Source organism: Ursus americanus, chromosome 7 (assembly GCF_024610735.1).
Source record: "Ursus americanus isolate L20-20 chromosome 7, mUrsAme1.1.p, whole genome shotgun sequence".
Classification (NCBI taxonomy): Eukaryota; Metazoa; Chordata; class Mammalia; order Carnivora; family Ursidae; genus Ursus; species Ursus americanus.
The window spans coordinates 85,338,178-85,358,921 of NC_142133.1; the positions used below are offsets into that span (position 1 = coordinate 85,338,178).

General features: G+C 48.5%; 1 protein-coding gene across 1 annotated transcript in view; it reads right to left on the minus strand.

Annotated features, from left to right (window-relative positions):
* The window catches only part of SNTG2 (syntrophin gamma 2), a 200,176-nt gene that overhangs the window by 150,032 nt on the left and 29,400 nt on the right, over positions 1–20,744 (minus strand). Inside the window, exon 2 of the mRNA XM_087863901.1 lies at positions 276–413. Coding sequence (XP_087720027.1) covers positions 276–413 — 138 coding nt within the window. The remainder of the gene's footprint in view (positions 1–275; positions 414–20,744) is intronic.

The window sequence follows — 20,744 nt, forward strand, 5'->3', positions numbered from 1 at the left end:
GACGCGGGCAAGTGCCTGCTCTGTCCGGCCGTCACTGCGTGTGTCGCAGACGCAAACCCTCGGCAAGTGAGTACCTCTCACATTCCGTCGTCTCCACTTCCAACAAGAGTGTGTCCCATGTCACACCATGCGTGTGGGGACAGCTCCTCAAGGGAAATACACCAACAAGGACGTTCGAGAAGCCGGGGAGACAGAGAGCTATACTCCCGACCCCGACCTTGTTCTGCGGCCTCCCTGACGCATCCACGCGGAGCCCGGCGCCATGGGGCACTTACATGTGCGCCGTGACTGCTCCCACCAACACAGACCACGTCTTGTTTCTGGATCGTGAGGACCTCTTTTGTCAGTTTCAGGCGGACATCACACGCGCTTCCAGACCCCTCGCGGAGCAGCGAGGCCATGCCGGTTCTGGTCTGTGGGGAAAAGCGGAAACACAGGCAGAGGCTGTGAGCACAGGACCACGGCCCGCTTGCCCACAACCCCGGAACACGCACCCAGACGGACCCTGTGGGGACGGCACAGCGGCTTCCATCTGGCCATGGCTTCTTAACACACAGTAAATATGAATTCTGAGTAACTGTTTCTGAACAGTTTTTACAGGATTTAAATCAACATGTTTTTAAAAGAAAATTAGGGTTTTCTTTAAAAGCTTGAAAATATTAGTATTTTGTTCAAACCAATTTTTCTACCTTTAGAAAGGCTTTAGTTTCCACTTTTACCAAAGCTCTTTGAATGATAATCATCCCTTTAGGAAGATTCAGATAGTACTTGTTTGAAGATTTATCAGTCTGGAGAGGAGATGTTGAAAATCAGCAAAACGTGTATCAGAATTCTCATCATTACGTGGAGACTGACTTTATCAGAAGTACCCAGAGGGGCCCACGCACCGGCTCCAGGGTGGCTGGGGCCCGGTGGGCTCCTTCCCCCACCACCTGGCAAAGCCAACGGGGTTTGTCAGCAGGCGCGGATGAGAGGGGGCACGTCCGCAGCTAAAGAAGGTAGCGTGGCCAGGTCTTCTTAGCCAACGAAGAAGAATGGAAAACTCAGAAAGACACCTCCAGACAAACGAGAGGTCACCTCGTGCTTGTCTAAAGGTGCCCTATCTCACTCGGGCGCCCCCCCCCCTCCGCCAGGCTCACGTTGGCGGGTCTCAGGGGTGGAGCAGCTGGTATTTCTGTCCGTCTGGAGTCTGCAGCACCAGGTGCCGCACGCGGAGTGCTGCCTGCACAGCCTTAGGCGGTCACCCTGCAGGCCAGGAGGAAGGGAGGGGGAGGGAGGCGGGATGCCTAGCAAGATGGCAGGAGCTGCACCCTCAGGCCAGAACCACGAGGACAGGCCCACGAGAGGGAGGCCTGCATTCTGTGAAGGGTAACGTGGTGGTCCCAGAGTGGCTCTCAGCTCGGAGTGACTCAAGGCCTGCACCTGTCCCTGCCGGAGACCCACACTTCAATCCGTGTGCGATGCAGTCTGAGCCTCCGGATTGTAGAGACTTACCAGATGCTTCTATTAAGCAGAAGAGTCTGAGAAGGAAGAGCTCAGACTGGGGGGAAGCCTCCTGCATGCTCCCTGGAAATGCAGACCCTCCACCCACAGACCCCACCCGCCCAAACAGAACCCACCTTTCCCAACACCCCCGGTGACCCCTGTGCACACAGCATTTAAGCACCATGGAAGCTGTTTCCTATTGGTATAAATTGGGTAACGGTCCAGTCTGTATTTACTGCACAGCCACACACACGACCCCACTGACACGCTATCCACACGCCCGCGACCCCACTGACACGCTATCCACACGCCCGCGACCCCACTGACACGCTATCCACACGCCCGCGACCCCACTGACACGCTATCCACACGCCCGTGACCCCACTGACACGCTATCCACACGCCCGTGACCCCACTGATACCACTCTGGATACAACCTCGCAAGGAGGTTATAATAAAGTATATGTATTCATCAATCACATACGTGTAAAAACCCTAAAAAAATTACCAAATCTAACCCAGAAAAATACAAAAAGGAAAAACCTGTTTCGAGCCAGTAAAATAAGGAATGCAACGTTGTTTACCATTCGAAGATCAGTGTAATTTGCTCTAAGTAATAGTGATCTCTTGCTGCATAATAAAATACCCAAAAATCTGCAGCTGAAAACAACCACCGTTCCTGGAGTCAGGAATCAGGGGGCGGCTTGCTGTGTGTTTCTGGACCAGGGTCCCCTGCTCCAAACCCCCTCCCACAGCTGCTGGCAGAAGGCTCCAAGTCCCTGCCATGGGTGCCACGCTCAGCCCGCATCCCCCAGACTGGATGACCCAAGAGAGACTTTGCTCCCAAGATGAAACTGCAGCTTTGAATGACCAAACTCCATCCATCTGCCATATGCTGTGACGGTACAGCCCAGCCCTGGAACAACGTGGGACGGACCGCACAGGGGCACGTGTACCAGGGACTCTTCGGGGCTGGCCACCAAACACAGGGACAAAGAAAGAAGACACTTACAAGATCACTGGTAAATTCCAAAGACGGCATTTGATAAAGTTAAATACTCATTCACAATGAAATCTTCTGATAAAAGACACCTTCCTTAACCTTCTGGAAAATATCTAAAAAAGACTAAAAGCATTTGTCATTCACCACCTTGAATTACTGAAAGCTTTCCTCCAGAGACAGAGGCTGAGAAAAAGAAGTGTGTTCACTGTTGCTGCTTCTGTAACACTGTGCTCCTGGCCGGTGCAATTCTGTATCTAATATATACTTTAGAAATGTACGATGCACAGAGGAGAGGAAAAAAACGAAGCTAGTTCACAGATGATGTCTCTGAGCATGAACATAATCCCAAAGTCTCTATGCCTGCCACAGGAACATGCGAACATTTAGTCTATGTCTTTAACATCATTACCAGTTAACGGTGTATTATGACAATACTGTGAAAGTATGTTTCAATATATCAGCAGCAAATAATAACAGCTGAAATAAAAGGATATAATTCGCAGTAGCATTAACAACTAAAAGTTCGAAAGTGTTACTGAAAGGAAACTAATAAGACCTAAATAAGTCACAGATCGTGTTCGTGATTGGGTGAGTTCACACTGTGAAGTTCTCATTTCTCTCCAAATTAATCTACAAATTAATCTGTTGTTGATTCAAAACAACAGAAAATCATAAACCCCATCAAGTTTTTAGAAACTGACAAATAATCCTAAATTTCAAATGGAAATGCAGTCATATACAGCCAAGGTGAAGAACACCCAAGCTGACGACGTATAATGCCAGATATCCAGAACTATTTTGAGTTTATAGCAATTAAAATATGGGGTATTTGCTCAAGAAAAATAGCTCAGTGGAGAAGAGCGAACACATAGTCCAGAAAAAATCCACATACGTGTGATCCCCTCACTTGTGATAAACGCAGCACGACCGTCAAGTCTGGAAAGTATCTCTTCCACACATAGAATAAAATAGCTCGCCGCCCCGCTGCAGAGCGTAGGAAACAATCTAGCCGGGCTTCAGAGCTACATGTGAACAGTAAGTCGACAAAACGTTTAAAGGAAAATAGGTGAGAACATCTCCGTGGACTCGGAGCAAAGTTGACTTCAACAGCATGCAAATCAGTTCTAGCCTGGAAATGTTCTATTCTTGAAGTTCTAATCCAGAAAGAGACTAATTGTTCTACATAAAAATCGAGAAATTCTGTTCATTAAAAGATACTATGAAGAGATCGAAAACGTACTCACAGAGTGAGCGATCTCCGCATCATGTGTATTTGATAAAGACTCACACAGAACATACACAGTGCTCCTAAAATCAGCAGGAATAGTAGTAATTTTGTAAATGTCTAAAAGACTGACCACTTAATCCCCTCTGAAAACCTCACATGAAACGGTGAGAATGCCCACCTCACTCTTGTCCCTCAGCATTTCCTGTACAACTTTGTCTTCTGTGACACATAAGAAAAGAGTCTAAAGGTATAAAAATTCAACGGCATTTACAATATTTACAGGTGACACTGAGGTCCACAAATAAAACTGGAAGTATACAAACATGTCAGAAATCACTTACGGCCAGAAATACGGCGGGATAAAATCACAACAGATCAATGCAATCTGCAAATACAGTCGCACATTTATACAATAATTTATATACAATAATATAAATAGACAATTAGTTTGCAAATATAATTTGTATGTTTACCCAATAGAACCACGAGAAAAAAAATTAAGAATTTCCTCCAAAAATCCATTAGGTACCCAGGAATATACCCACCAAAACAGCTTGAAGACTTTAAGGGAGAAAACTGAACCCTTTATTGAAAACACTAAAGGAATACTAACTAAACAGAGAAGTGCATGGGAAAATGAAAGAAGAGAGTGTCAATCATCCTGAAACTAATCTATTTGGTCACCGCAGCTCCAGTCAGAATGTGTATCAGCTGGACCTCAACAGAAAGACCTGGAATTCCTAAAGTGGGGGGCGTTCCTGGGGCCAGGAAGGGCAGAGGAGGGATGGGGGTCTTGCTCTGGTAGGGATCAGTGACTGCAGTCGGCCATGGGTTGACTCCTCTGCGGACTTGGCGCCCACACCGTCAGGATGCGAACTACAAGATGTTCTCTCTCCGTTTCCTTGGCTGCTTTCCCTGCCCTTTGTAGTGCTACAGAAAATAACGGTTTTTATTCATGTTATTGTTGACGGCGTCCTGGAATTGCAGAACTCTGGCATTATCAAGCTCTAAGAATTACAACCGTGGGTAAAAATGGTCCAGGGTTAGAAAACCGACCAAAGAGCAGGAGAGAGAGCCCAGCAAGGGTCCCCTGTGAGTGTGGATGCTTGCGGCAGTGTGGATGCCCTCCAGGGACAAGACTAAATGCCACAACGGCGGCAACGGAGCCACCGAGTCCTGTGGACCCTCCTGCATCCCAGGAATGCTGCTGACCAAGCTGAAAACTTGCACAGCCAGTATCTCTCTGACTGTCGGGCTTTCCAACAAGGCACGCAAAGCAGAACCACGGGGCAAGACTCGGCCCCTGCACCACAGCGAGGACCCACCAGGGTGGCCCCAGCGCATACCTGGGCGGAGGACCCACCCCTCAGGCCGCCAGCCTGAAGCCCCCAGGCCAGGAGCTCCCTTCCGCTCAGCCCAGCCAGGTGCATACATTCCAGGATCTGCACCCACGGAGACAGGCTCTTTTCTACAACCCTCTAAATGTAAATTAACACTAGCTTCCCGTGAAAATCCATCCACTTCACTTGATTCCGAGTCGACAGGAACAGCGAAGTGAACAGGAAGCAAACTCAGAAACCAAACAGCTCATCTGACAGCACGCCCTGCTTGTCACGCGGCGCATTTCTCAGGTGTAATTAGCATCAAAGCCGCGGTGGCAGCAGGAGGAGCCCTCCGCTACCCACACTGCCATTATGCTCTCAGCCACGTGAGAAATGACGTTTCCACCATGAAATGATTCATGCCATCAGGTATGAGATGAATTTTAAAGAAAAAACCTAAGTCATTTTTAATTTGGAACACAGAGAAGGGGAATTTGTACCTGAGGAGATGTTTCCTTACCAGCGGCAGACTGGCAGGCTCAGTAGATCCTCGAGGATTTTGCGAGGGCAGGTAGAGACCCCACCCTGGTCCCCTGAGCTTCTCCAGGGGGTGGGACTCAGAGGCCAGGAAAGAGCAGCCACCCCAGAGCCACGGTGGGTGGGGTGGGAGCGATGGGGGCGGGTGCACGGGTACTGAACAAGGAAAAGGAGAGAGAAAAGTTGAGGCCAGAAGCTCAGAGCGGTACAAGGCGTTCTAAACTGGGCTGCCCCTGGAATCACCTGCTGAGAGTTCAAAGCCACTAGCGCCCGGGGCCCCAGCAGCGACTCTGGCTTTGCGGGTCAGGGGTTAGGGGCTTACAAATTCCCTGGTGATTCTCTTGGGCAGAAAGGCTGACAATAGGCACGGGGAGGCTGGCTGGTTAGAAATGAACAAAGGGGCCCGGGTCCATACGAGGGCATGCCCTGGGGGGCAGATCTGGGATGAGAATCGGGACCCGGGGATGCACACGCCCTCACTTCTTCAAAGACTGACATCCTTCCTCGGATGGCTCCGGTCCAGACAGGGCAGCCATCCATCACAGCCAGGAGGACCTCAGAAATAGACCCTCGCTAACCACCAGCCGTGAGAAGACACAGAGGCAAACACACGCCCAGACCTTGTGGGGCAGCGTCAGCTCAGATCCTCAGAGCCACGGCTGCCTGGTGCTGTGACAAAGCAGGACTCAGACGGTCCCACGATCCAGGAAAACGCCATAGATGAGGTCTCTCAAATGTCTGTTTTAAGTTGTTTCAAGTCAAATCTCAATCAGTAACCCTGACCAGGTAACTGGCATTTGGTGGTCTGACCCAAGGGGACTGGCTCTCCAGCCCAGTAAGTTTACAGCTGTCAAGAAAACAAGCAAGGTTGTCAGTAGTGACCTACTTATAATGTACGTTTAGGGGAAAGAAGGTAGGGCATCGTGCTGCTAACTGATTCCTACTTCTGCAAAAATAGAATGCTATAAAAGTCATAAAGATCAGAAGACTCTTCACAAAATGGCATAACATTTGAATGACTTAGATTTACACACACACGCACACACACAAAGTAGCATTTCAACGTTATTTAAAATAGATATCCACCTGCTTGTACTGTATTTTAAAATGCAATCAATTCTGAGGAAAATATTGGGGGAAAAAGTCTTACAGTATACACATTCGATAGTCAGAAAAGACATTAAAACAATCAAAGCAAAATAAATAAATTACCATTTATCATTACCAGAATTCAGCTGTCAGCCACTCAGATACTACTGAAGTTGTCAAAACAACTCTTTATAGATATACAGATATATAATTTTTTTAAGATTTATTTATTTGTTTTAGAGAAGGAGACAGACAGAGAAGATCCAGGCGGCAGGGGCAGAGAAAGCAGACGCACTGCTCAGCACAGAGCCTGACACCTTCTGTAGAAATTAACTTATCAGAACTCAAGCAGATTTACGGACAATGAACAAACTCAGAATTTAATCAGAGCCTTCTTTATAAAGGACTCAAAGATTAGATGGGTAATGGGTACAGACTTTTGAACTTTCAAAGAAAGAAATCCTACGCTGCCTAGAGGATTTCAAAGTACAAGAGAGAGGGAATTACTCTCACCACATCCAACAGAAAAATGAAAACCCTGACAAACACAGAGAAAGAACAGAAATAAAGGAAGAACGAATCTCAGCTCTGGATATAAATGGATTGTCTTTAGCCCTCCAATAATCGAATTCAGGAGAATAAAAGAATAACACGCCAAACACCCGAAGAGAGTTACATGTCAGCAAAACAATGTCCTAATAATCCATACGTAACGAATCACCTAAATAAACCAGGAGGAAAAATCTTATGAACTTGTTAACAGATGTCAAAAAGTTATTATAAAACACCAACTATCATCACTACTGTCTGACGTTGTTCTGAAAATCCCTAAATTAATAAGGCAGGAAATAGAAATATGGTGTTTAATGACTGGAAAAGCAGAGGAAAAAATGATCATTATTGGCAGACAATGCAATTGTTTATCTTGGAAAAGAACAGATTTTCCACAGACAGAAGGGAAGTGGTTGTTTCAAGTTTGAAAGCTTTTCACATGAAATCTGCAGACAACAAAATAATGACAAGAAATAAACCGAAGATACATGAAAATATACAAAAAAGTTGAAAAGGAAAGGACAGTGATACATAAACTAGGGAAATATGAATTCCCCAAAAGGGGTCAAACCAATTTAAACCCATTCATGAAAAAAAAAAGAAAACAGATATTCCAGCAACAACAATAAGAAAAACATGACAACAAAACACGGATAAAAGGAACAACAAACCAAGGGGCGCCTGGGTGGTCAGCGGGTTGAGCATCTGACTCTTGGTTTCGGCCCAGGTCAGGATCTCAGGGCTGCGAGATCGAGCCCTGTGTCTGGCTTCGCACTCAGCTGGGAGTCTGCCTGAGAGTCTCTCTCTCTGCCCCTCCCCCACTCGCTCTCTTTCTCTAAAATACTACATCAATAAATAAAGGAACAATAAATCAAGAAGATTCAACAGTCAAGACCACACACATTTCCAACAAATATTCCAAAGATAAAACCAACCACCAAATAATGCAGACAAACATCATTAAAAGTGCAGGTGGAGATGTGGGTACAATCCTGTTAGTCTACCTGCTGCTACAATAAGAGGAAAACAATCAAAGGTACAGAAGATGCGAAACATGGTTACGAATCCTGAAAGAAACAGTTGTGAATTTTAAAAACACTCGCTTTCGGAGCGTCTGCTGGCTCAGCCGGTGGAGTGTGTGACTCGATGTCAGGGCCCTGAGCTCGGCCCCACAGGGCGCGTGGAGGTTACGTTCGGAGCAAACCAAATCTCGTTTCGGAGTCCCCATGGAACACCGCCCCAAATCGACCCCAAGGAATCACGGTCGGGCAGAACGTGGTCTCTGATCATAACCGGATGGAATTCCAAATCTGACGGTCAGCGCTCAGAAATCCCACAGAACCTAACACCGGCTTGCAAGGAAGAGACAGGAAGTTACGAACTGAAGGAAATAGAGATATTACTTCAAAACTCTTATAAACGTTCTTAGTATACCCAACAGATCGGTAAAAACAATAAAACCAAATCTTAGGTGAGGATGCGAGGGAACTGGAAGCCTCTTGTACCTGCAGGGCGTTCAGACCAGAGCAGCCCCGCCACGCGCTCCTGAGTCTCTCCCTGAGAGTGGCTTGGGTGCGTCCTAACCCAGCCAGCCCGGTCTGGGGCACGTGACCCGAGAACCCTGGTGCACGTCCACAGAGAACGTCTACACGGGACACATTCCCAAAGAAATATTTTTGGAATGGCCACCTAAGAACATCTGAAAATCCAGACCTCCATAACAGCTGGGGAATACTGGCCAAAATCATCAAGTTCAACCATTCGTAACTTACAAAACTACACAAAGGTCAAGGTAAGAAGGAAGGTCAAGGCAGAAGGAGGCTGCTGCACTCGTCCAGTGAGTGAGGATGGGGAGACTGGGGTGGAATCGGCACACCCCCAGAAGTCAGAGTGGGCAGGACTTCCCGACGGGCTGGGTGTGGGGGAGCGTCAAGCACAGGACTCCAGCAGGAGGAAGGGAGAGGTGGGTCATGCAGGGTCATCAAAAGCATCGTGCCCAGGAAACATGAAGGGCCGACAATGCCTCCCTCACTCATTTGTTTGTCTTTTTGGATGCTGGCAAATGCCAATCTGCAATTTCCTAAACCTGCTTCCAGAGGGGATGTCCTTGTACCGCGACCTCTACTGAGTTCTCTGTGCACCCAGCAGCAGGTGCGGAGCAAATGGCAAGGAGCACCTGAAATGTGGAAGGAGAGCTAACTTCCTGTCCTGTATTCTACTCGGTCTTCGCGTTCAGTGCCTGGAGAGGAACACCGCTGGGGTCTGATCAATAATCCTGAAATTCCATAAAACAACGCTAGAGCGGTTTTCAATTAAAAGCCGTGTGTCTGCATCTGGCACTGAACGCTGGAAAGAACTTTCAGAAATTAACTGTCCAGTAATGACCGATAGCTCTTTGCGTTTCTAGACATTGATTAACATGTCATATTAAAATGATCTATTGTTCTTGGACTGGTTTTAAAAGATATAGTTTAAACTCTAGAAATACGCAGCAAAACAAAATAAAATAACAAAGCCATTTGCGGTGCCGACACGGACGTCGGAACTTCTGGTTTGAGACCCAGTCCAGCAAATCCATGACCCTGGGGGACCCCCACTTTCAAATCTCCCAAATCAGTCAGTCTGTCCCGGGGTCTCATGAATGAATGCACACATGAATGAATGACACGGCCCATGATATCATGTGCCGACCCTCCCTAGGAGCTCCAGGGGAGCCCAAAGGTGCATGGCGTTCCACGGCGCCCGCCCAGCCTGGCTCTGCACGCATCAGTGCTGCCCTGCCTCACCCTACAGCCCCCCCTGCAGTCAGCTCTCAGTCACCAGACGCTCCAGGTCCCCGGGGCCCCGTGGTTACTCTGAGCTGTAACTTCCTTCCTGCCCAGACGCCGTCCAGTTACCAGTACCCCCCCAAAACCCCAAAGGGGAGACCCCAGGTCAATCCCCTGTGATTTCCTCCCATTTTATCAGACTCTGCAAGACTCTTGCCAATGATCTGCCAGAAACGCAGTTTGATATCTGTTTTATGAGTGGGAGTGTTTTATAGTTTGATTTTTTTACACTAATTACTTAATCTATTTGGAATGCATGTAGCAGAGCACATTTTAATTTAAATATTTAAATCTTTCAGTTTTCTTCATGTTGGTCCTCACTTTACTTGGGATTTTCCAAATAGATATTTTCTTCTACTTTACTTTCTAAATCAGGGATCAGCAGACTGGCCCTCACACCAAACCCAGCCTGGCCCACGGTGCCCCCGAGACTTCACTTCCCGACCAGGGCAGACAGGGTCAACGAGACAGAGCCCACGCAGGCAGGCCCTCCACTGAAGTGGGTGTGTGGGTGTGAAACTGCTTTTCCCACGTCACCAGCCACTCTGCGTCACTTCCCTCGTTCATACCAGCCTAGACTTTTGAGAGCATTTTCTTCTGTGTGGTCATGGGACAAGGGGTCACGGAGCCGCACCTGAGCCGCACCTGCAGCCTGTGGATGTGAGCAATGAACAGCTCTCCTTGGAAACGGCTAAAGGCTGAGTCCACTTGTCTTGGCAACATAATCTACCTAACACTGACTGAATACCAATGCCGCAGCTGTCCTGGCAGGTGGGACGGTCCCTGGGGCCAAGGCCAGTTGACCTGTCCTTCCAGACTGACCCTCCGCTCCAAGGGGGCCAGCAATGCAGAGACCTGAAACGACCCAGCTCAAGAACGTTCAGATCTGTGCTGCCGACCACTGTGATCACAGTGGTCCACTGCGTGTGTTACGCACACGGCTATGTCCTCGTACTTAAACACAACGCTGCATGTAACAGAAAGTGTAAAGCCTTTTCATCTCTGCTACCCAAAGCAAAGTCTCAACACCATCTCCTTGCATATTCTGACTGCAGAGAATTGCTTTAAGAACAAGTTTCCCAGCACCCAGACTCAAACACGGCGTGTCTGAGCAATTCCACCCAACTTTAGGGACACTCACCTCACACTGCATAAAGGGAGAGAAACACCCAGGAGCTACACTCATGTGCTCTGGCCAAGAGAAGACGCCACCGCACGAGCACAGTGATGACCAGGCCAGGCTCTGAGGCTGTAGTTCACTCCCCTCCAGTTCAACCAGGCTCAATCCTGTGGCTCCAGCCCAGTTCCCAGCTGAAGGAAGTCCAGGGGCCAACAGTACACAGAAACTACTTGTTACTCATAGCGGCTTAAAGAGAAAGTCAACAAGGATTCATTTCAACCCATCACCACGGCACATGGAACCCTCTTTCTTCAGACCCCCACTGGGAGCTCACGAGCCTGAACTTGCTGAAGACTCGTCTGGGACGCCCACGCCCTCCTGGACCACTGGCTACATCCTGGGTCCTGGATTTTGTCCTTCGGCTCCTCCTCCTGGTTCTCCTGTCTCTTCTCTTCCCGAAGCAAATCTTAACTCGTCAGATACCCCAGCCCTTCCCTAGCCCTTGTTCCTCGCAGTCTACAGATGCGTGTCCACCGTGAGGACGGCACTCTCACTGCTAACCCCAGACACTCGGCCAGCCGGGGAGGTCCTCCCCCAGGTGGAAACGTGCAAGGTCAGTGAGAAAAGGCCACTTCTCTTTCTTGGATGGTGGTGTGGAGACATCGCGTGCAGTTCTCACACACCGGGAATACCGCGCATCACATGCACACATCACATGTTTACAAATACGCTTGAGCACATCCCGTGCACACGGCCTATGGCGGGCACACACCGCCGAGAACGGCCTGCCCCTCTGAAGGCCCCTGAAACGCGTTTCCTCCAGGGCCCAGGGCCAGCAGCGGGCACACACCCTTCCTGTGCCCTTGAGCTACTCAGGAGCTCCGTTTGACTCCCCAGTCCGGGAAGAACAAGCCATCATGATTAGAGCAGACCATCGTGCTGCTGAGGCCCACCGTCCCTGACTGAGGGTGTGGTGACAGGTGTGTTTCCCTGAGGTGCCTGGGTACCTGACACTCACCGAACACCAGAACCGCTGCTGGAAACACACCTTCTGACAGCCACCTACTCGCTCTGACGCAACAGTGTTTTACGGACATTTCCCACTGAACTGGCTGGTTTTTTCGGCACTCGGTCTGCTCATCTGAAAAATCAGAACTGAGAAAGAAAATCCGATGTGTGTTCTTTATTTTTTTATTTTTTTATTTTTTTAAAGATTTTATTTATTTATTCGACAGAGGGAGACAGCCAGCGAGAGAGGGAACACAAGCAGGGGGAGTGGGAGAGGAAGAAGCAGGCTCATAGCGGAAGAGCCTGATGTGGGACTCGATCCCGGAACACCGGGATCACGCCCTGAGCCGAAGGCAGACGATTAACCGCTGTGCCACCCAGGCGCCCCTGATGTGTGTTCTTTAAAGTAAAGGAATAACATTTCCCGAATTAAAGTCATTAAAATTCCCAACTCGAAGAACTGATAATGTAAGCTATCCCACACCATGGGAAACAGCCTTCTTTCTTTTGAAGACAATGTTATATCCAAGAGCCTTTTCTATATTTAGAAGCAAGCATTTGACAGCGAATTTCTATACAGTTTTCTTAATATCTTTGGATAAATTTATATGAAATAATCCAGCTAATCTTCAAGCCTACTTTCATCAAACCTCATGGCAATGAACTGGAGAACCGCAGGTCATTTTCCCCCCTAACGTCCAAGAACTTTTCAAATACTTCAGTCTGCCCATTGCGGTGCCAACCCCTGTACTTCATTCCATGATTTTATGTTTAAAAATAAAATTCAGTCCCCCAGTGTATTGATACTGAGTGTAACACTCAGTCTTGGACTTTTCCTTCCTACACATCATGTTTCTCACTAGAGAACTCCTCCTTAACAAAAAACATGGACGTTACTCAGATGTAAGATAGGAAATGAACATAGCTTTTATTCTTCAAATAAATGGTGATTCAAATACTAAGTAAAAATGTAGCATCCATGCCGGATTCTTTCCAGAATCCAGTGAAAAGTGGATTCCACTCCAGAATCATAGGGAATTGCTACCCAACTGCTAAAATCACCCTTATATAAATGCAGGGAAAGGCATGGGGATAACCCCAAACTCCCCGTGTTCTAGAAATGACCGTCCCAATCATTTTGTGTGACATAAATAAAACTCCTATGCAGAAAATAACACACTGAACAAATCCTGTGGTCAGAACTCAGAGGAATTTACTAATCATGTATGACTATGTGTCAGCAAATCATAATTTTGAATTACAAAAACCGTCTTTGTTTTGTTCATTATCATTTATTATTAAAACCAATGATTTAGTAGTATTTGGAAGAGAAGCCTTTGGACATTTTTAAGGGGGGACAAATAGCCACCTAACGCAAATCAGAGTTCTAACGGAAAGTTCTGGAATCACTTTACTGTGCTTGACTATCCTTAATGTTACCACAATACATCGATTAGTTGTTCAACCAATTGTCTGGAGGTAATACTGTAATGAGATATCTTAATTTCGTAATTGTACACTAAGTGTAACCTGAAATGTCTACTTCAATTTGGTGGCATAAGCAGACTTTCACATGGGAGCAAAACGACAGCCTTGCTGGGGACTGACTCCCACCGTCTGTGCAGCCCACGCTCCCACACACTAGCCTCGCGGAGTAGATGTGCCCTGGTGTCTAAGAGAACAAAAGTGAATTAACTATCAGACTACTCAGTCAATACTTTATACAGTGACATTTATGATCAAACCCATGTCTGGTCAGTATATAATTAAGAGTACCACAGCAATACTACTATAAAGGAAAAATACTTTGCACAATTAAGTTAGAGAGTTAATTTCAGGTTTTCATTAGAAAGCTGTAGCTTTTTAAGTTTAAATTGCTAGACACCTTTCAAAAAACTTTGACGACTACAGGAAAGCAGGTAAAATTGCCCACGGCCCGTGTCTGAGGTATGAGCAGGCGACAGATGACACTATACATTTGTGTTTGCTTGGAAACGTGAAACCGCATTTTAACCAGAAGCACAGGCCCTCAGCCCTCACCTGAGAAGCGATTTATCAATGATCTCACCTATAAACAAACACACGAAAACGCCCTCCGCTGGTCAACATCTGCAGGAAACTGCAGTTCCCTGAACTGTTCGGCTAAGGCAAAACAGTCCGACCCCAGGGAGAGAAGCGTGCATCACCTAACAAATCACGCATCTGACGGGGTTGTGGAATACCAGTGGGGTTCGGTGGGGTGGAGTCCGGAGCCGACGACCAGGAAAGAATTCTCGAGACCTCTTTGGTGCAAAACGGTGGCTTATTAAAGCACAGGGACAGGACCCGTGGGCAGAAAGAGCTGCTGCCCCAGGTTGTGAGGGGCGGCTGGTTATATACTATGGGGTTGGGGGAGGTAAGGAAAAAGGGAGGTTGAGAAAGTATTTCCATATGTCAAAGGACTCACAGGATACTGGAGACCTTGCCCTTGTCAAGTTAAGGTTGTTTTCCCTCTAGCAAGGCATAAGCATTGAGATGGTTGGGGGCTTCCCAGAAGAATGTCACACGTGTCCCACCCAAGAGTGGGGGGGGGGGGAGTCGCAGGGTGTCAGTTAGTGCTTTGTCTTCAGCCAGCCTTCTGCTCCCTCATCACATCTATTACGTGGCCTGTAAGACCTCCTCTAAGATGCTAACGGCAAGATACCGTCACATACAGGAAACAACACATGTGCACGGATATTAATTGCAACATGTTTGCATTTGCAACAGTCTGTGGAGCACAGAGTGTCTGTGAACAGAGGAGCACCGCAGCCCTGAGAGTGGAGACAGGAGCCACCGCCACGGCAACGTAGTAGCATGGGGTCAGGACAACAGCACAGCTCCGCCTTCGTGCGTCAGGAGGAGAGGATGGCATCAGGGCGGAAACACAGAAGAGGAAGAAAACATACACTTACCTTTTCTCCCCCAAAATAAAAATCTAGATATAAGTGATAAAAAGCTGCACTGATTACAGAAAGCGCCAGAGCCCAGGAGCAGGGGCTGGCGTGCAGTCTCTCCAGTGATTACAGAAAGCACCAGAGCCCAGGAGCAGGGGCTGACGTATGGTCTCTCCAGTGATTACAGAAAGCGCCAGAGCCCAGGAGCAGGGACTGGCGTGCGGTCTCTCCAGTGATTACAGAAAGCGCCAGAGCCCAGGAGCAGGGGCTGGCGTGCGGTCTCTCCAGTGATTACAGAAAGCGCCAGAGCCCAGGAGCAGGGGCTGGCGTGCGGTCTCTCCAGTGATTACAGAAAGCGCCAGAGCCCAGGAGCAGGGCTGACGTGCGGTCTCTCCAGTGATTACAGAAAGCGCCAGAGCCCAGGAGCAGGGCTGACGTGCGGTCTCTCCAGTGATTACAGAAAGCACCAGAGCCCAGGAGCAGGGGCTGACGTGCGGTCTCTCCAGCGCTCCTTTAATCTGCATCGAATTGTGCACCTTGCAAGTTTTACATTTTCAAAAATCAAATGAGTCAAAAGAAAAATATTAAAGCCCAAATATTATAATCTAATTTAAATATTCAAGCTAATTTGTATGTTAAATTGATAATATGACCACAAACAGGAAATAACGGTTTCAAAAAATTGTGCACATCATACCAGTTTGTCTGTTTATAATTGATAACATTCTAAAGATCAAAGGTGAGCAATAAATACACCTTAAGTCAATCGTTTTAGGGCTGAGATTTTGATATTATAACCTGGAAAGTATTTAATGCACACACAGGACTAATAAGTATGTAAGCATGATAAGATTAGTAGAATTCAAGATTTCCACTTATGACATAAAGGACAGAAAAGAAAAATAAAATCTAGGCAAAAGTCTTGTAATGTGAAATGTGAAAGTCTCAGCAGTTTTAAAGTACTTTTTCTTGCTCTGTCCAGCCAATAGTCTTGGAAGCTTTATTTCTACATATTCAATTGAACTCAATAAAAAGAGTAACCCCAACTTCTGGGGAGATGGGGGACCACATTTCTGGGTCCAGCAGAGAAGTGACGAGGGTGAGTCTCAGCTCATTTAGTGTCAGAACAAAAGGACTCGAAAACGGGGTGCATGTCGAGACAAGGAGGCGGCCTGTAGAGCCTCCCACCCGGCGCGGAGGACCTCCCCACCCACGGCCAGGGTGCCTGTAACTGGCTAGAACACTGAATAAACGTGCAGCCCAGTGTGTGTAAGGAGACTCAGAAAATTAAGAAGGAGTAGCTGAGAAGCAGACAGAAAAGCCGTCCTTACAGCCACGACCGAAGTCCAGGGTTCCAGACACAGAGAGAGGGGCTGACCTCGTCTTTCTTTCTTTTTTTTTTTTTAAGATTTTATTTATTTGTGAGAGAGAGAGAGAGAGAGAAAGAGAGAGCATGAGAGGGCGGAGGGTCAGAGGGAGAAGCAGACTCCCCTCTGAGCAGGGAGCCCCATGTGGGACTCGATCCTCCAACTCCAGGATCATGACCTGAGCCAAAGGCAGATGCTTAATGACCAAGCCAGCCAGGCGCCCCTGACCTCGTCTAAGAGGAGCCGTAGCACGTCTCCAGCGGGAGAGGGAAGGCTACTCTCAGAAGGCCATTCATCCGAAGAAAGGAAGTCACTTTGCCAGATCTGATGAGTTAAAGGACTCAGAAGGATCCCCAATAAATGTAAACACCATCAGACAAAACATTGTTGGTAAACAGCGTATTTTCATGGTGCCAGCCACTCTCCATGAGCGAGAGAGAGAGAGAGATCGAGATCCGTGAGTTACGCTCTTAACCAAGTGGGAAGCTCAGATCACGATAATGCACAGCCTGATGTGATGGGCAGGCTGATGGGTCTGTGGTTGAAATTCACGCCATATGCAGCACACACACGTACGTGAGGGAAATATATGAAAGTATCAGTTACGCAATCTGGGTGATGGGTATATGGGCATTTACTGGGATAGTTTTTCAACATTTCTGTGTTTTAGAAAATATTCATTAATACAAACTTGGAGAAAAATCCCAGTAATCAGTACACAGATGCAGCAAGCTCAGACCCCATACGGACAGAGAGGATGATGAATGATTTTGTGAATAGCACCCTTCTTGTAAATGTGAGTCACCCTGGGAGCTGGGCCTCCCGGCGAAGGGACTCTGGCTCTGCTGCTGTCTGGGGGTGTCAGTCTCCTCTTCGTCACCATCTGGCAATCGAGCACCAGGTGCGGAGAAAAGGCACAGATGCTGGAGCCAGGAGAGCCAGCCCCAGACCCCAGACTCCAGACCTGCTGGTTGCTGACCATGCCTCAGAGATCAGCCCTGCCACTCGCCAGTCTGGCCCAAGTGAGACACCGGGGGGTCACCCTGCAGCCCCTTGCCCCACGTCTCCGTGTCATCAACCAGGTCCCAGGCGCTCCTCCATCTTTCCACTTTCTGAATCTCACGGCCACTTCCTGATTCAAAGCATCACCTCTCACCTAAATTGCTCCATGAACACTTCATCCACCTCTCAGGTTCCAGAACTAGAATATCTCCAACATTGTCTGTATCACCACCAAGCCTATAGGTATTTGAAAAATGAACTCAAACACATTACAACTACCAATAATCCCACTTTCCATATGAAGTTCTCTGTTGCACTGAGCAGAGTCTGAATTTCGTAGCAGACCCTACAAAGCGTCACCTCTGGCCCCCGATTACCGATTGCCTCGTGCTGGCCATGCAAATCAACAGACTAAAGCCCCTCAGTTCCTCCACATGTCATCTGCTCTTGCCTCTGAGCATTCGCACACACTATTCCATCTGCCTGAGAAACTCCTCCCCCCCTTTCCTTTCTAACTCAGCTCTCACATCCTCACCTGCAGGGAGCCTTCCCTGACCTCCTAGGTGCTCTGGGGTGTCCTGTCTTCCCACAGAAGTACCTGACCACCACAGCAAACTCAGCTTGCAACTCTATTCCCAGGGACCAACTCACGTACTTCACTTGGCCCCTGTGATGGCTAATTTCGTGTGCAGCTTGGCTAGGCCATGGTGCCCAGTTATTTGGTCAAACATCATTTGGGATATTCCTGTGAAAGTGGTTATTTTTTTGTTTTGTTTTAGACATTTTATTTATTTATTTTGAGAGACAGCAAGCATGAGCGGGGGAGAGGGGCAGAGGGACAGGGAAAAGCAGACTCCCCACTGAGCAGAGAGCCCGATGCAGCACTTGATCCTAGGACCCTGAGATTGTGACCTGAGCTGAAGGCAGACACTTAACCGACTGAGCCACCCAGGTGCCCCTGTGAAAGTGTTTTGAATGAGAGTAACTTTTAAATTGGTGGACTTTGAGTAAAGCAGATTGTGCTTCATGATGCGGATGGGCCTCGTCCAATCAGCTGAAGGCCTGCTAGAACAAAGAAGCAGATGCTCTCTAAAACAAGAGAGAATTCCTCTGCCAGACGGTCTTCAAACTGGGACATCAGTTCTTCCTGCCTTTAGACTTGAACCGGATCATGGGCTCCCCTGGTTCTCAGGCCTTCCGACTCAGCCTGGAACCTACAGCATGGGCTCTCCTGGGTCTCCAGCCGGCCAGGGGCAGATCTTGGGGAACTTCTCAGCCTCCGTAACTACAGGAGCCTAATCCTTATAATAAACCCCTCCCCGTATCTGTATCTCTACACCTGCACCTACTGGTTCTGCTTCTGTGGAGTACCCGGAGGAGGGCGGTCTCCCCCTGACTCCACGACACCGCCGTTGTGAGAGACAGAGCCAGGGGAGTGCGCTGGCACGTGCCTGCAGAGGAAAACCTGACCTCCTTCATCTCGGTCAACGGATTAACGGATGTGGAGTGCAGCTGTTGTCCGTCTGCAGGTGGGGATACACCTGCACGGCTAGCAGGGCACACCTGGCGATGGCTCCCAGTGTCTCCGTGCTGACGACAGTGCTCACGTCCCACGGAACCATGGCTCACGTGAGATCTACAGCACTGCCATGCGCAGACATCTCAGTAACTGAGACAAAGCCAGGAGAGTCTGAACAATGTGGTTTTAAGTCAACGCCCCTTCCCACCCCTCTCTTCCCAGAGCCGCCACGCAAGCTCCAAAGTTCGGCGCCACGCCGAGCCCTCCAACCTCGCATTCCGTTAGGTACCACGCTTCCACCACCTTCTACAACTTCAGCTCATCCACGCCCTTCCCACTACGCTCCCTTCGCAGAGGGATTACACCTGCACCAGCTCTGATCTGCCTCCTACCCACTCACCCCTGCTCACCACCATCAGGTTAACTACTATCAAATGTCAGACTAGGATCAGCGATCACCTCCCACGGGGACACATTCACGGATGGGATGAACCGGACCCTGCTCTGACATGTGGGCTTCTGCTCTGTCCTGGTCACCTGGTGAAGGTAGGTCAGGTGGACGGCTTCGCGCATGGAGCTCAGTCTGATTCCCTCAGTCTCCCGGCAGGCCCAGATTAAAATGCCTCCACCGCGACTCCTCTGAAACCCATCCGCAGAGAGCTGCCACGCTCTGGCGGTGTTCTCATGGAACAAGGAGCTTCCCAGAACAAGCACACACAGTGTGTCTCTTCACGTCCCTGTGACCCCTGACACTGGCTGGGGGTCAGCGGTGGTCTGTCCTGGTGGTAGACAGCGAGCTAGCACTGAGGTCCCACCTGCAGGCTTGGGGAGGGGTCACCGGTGAAGGCACAGACGCCTTCCCCAGCAGCCAGCACGATGATGCGGGGGTCCGTCCCCTCGCGGCAGAACTGCTGTGACTTCCCTGGGCCACGATCAGACTGTCACTCACGCTGGGCGGTGTGTCCACCTGCCAAGTCTGCTGCCAGGGCACAGCCTACTCGGAACTGGGAACTGGGCAGGGCTTCCCCAGCCTCCCCTGGCACCAGCCTCTCCTCCACCTGCTTCTCCTGCTGCTGCTGTGTGGTTTCTCCCCATCTGTTCTGAGCACGGCCCATCCTGGCCACAGTGAGAACCTCCGGGCTCACCACAGAAAGCAGGTGTTCCCGCCAGGCAGGCCCTGGCTCAAAGGAAACCCTGCAGCCACAGCCAGGAGACCAAGTCACGGTTCAGCCCCCACAGCTGCCTGCCGCCCACTTCTCTCTGCAGGACGGCCCTTCCCCTGCGCCCCCGTCTCCACGGGACGGCCCTTCCCCTGCAATCCACCGACCGTTTTATTTTCTGCGTATGAAAGCTCATGTGCAAAATTTAAACTATTTTGCGTATCTAACTACACTGGAATTAAAATTAAAAGCTTAATATTTTGTCTATCTATCTGTCCAACACAAGATGTATATAATTTTAATTTATACTAAAATATTTGTAATTTTTTGGTGTATTTATATGTACTTGTATGTATGTATACATTTACACTTAGATATTTGTGTGTTTACACTAATATATTTGTGTGTGTATTTATATTTACATATTTGTACATGCACTTATATTTATGGATTTCCATGTGTATGCTTATATGCACATATGTTCATACGTGTGTATATATCTACACTTACGTGTGTATGTGTGTTTGCAAACCCGTGTCTCTCCTCACGTACTGGTGTGTGTATATTTATACATCTGTGTGCATATGCTCACATAGCTGTGTGTGTACA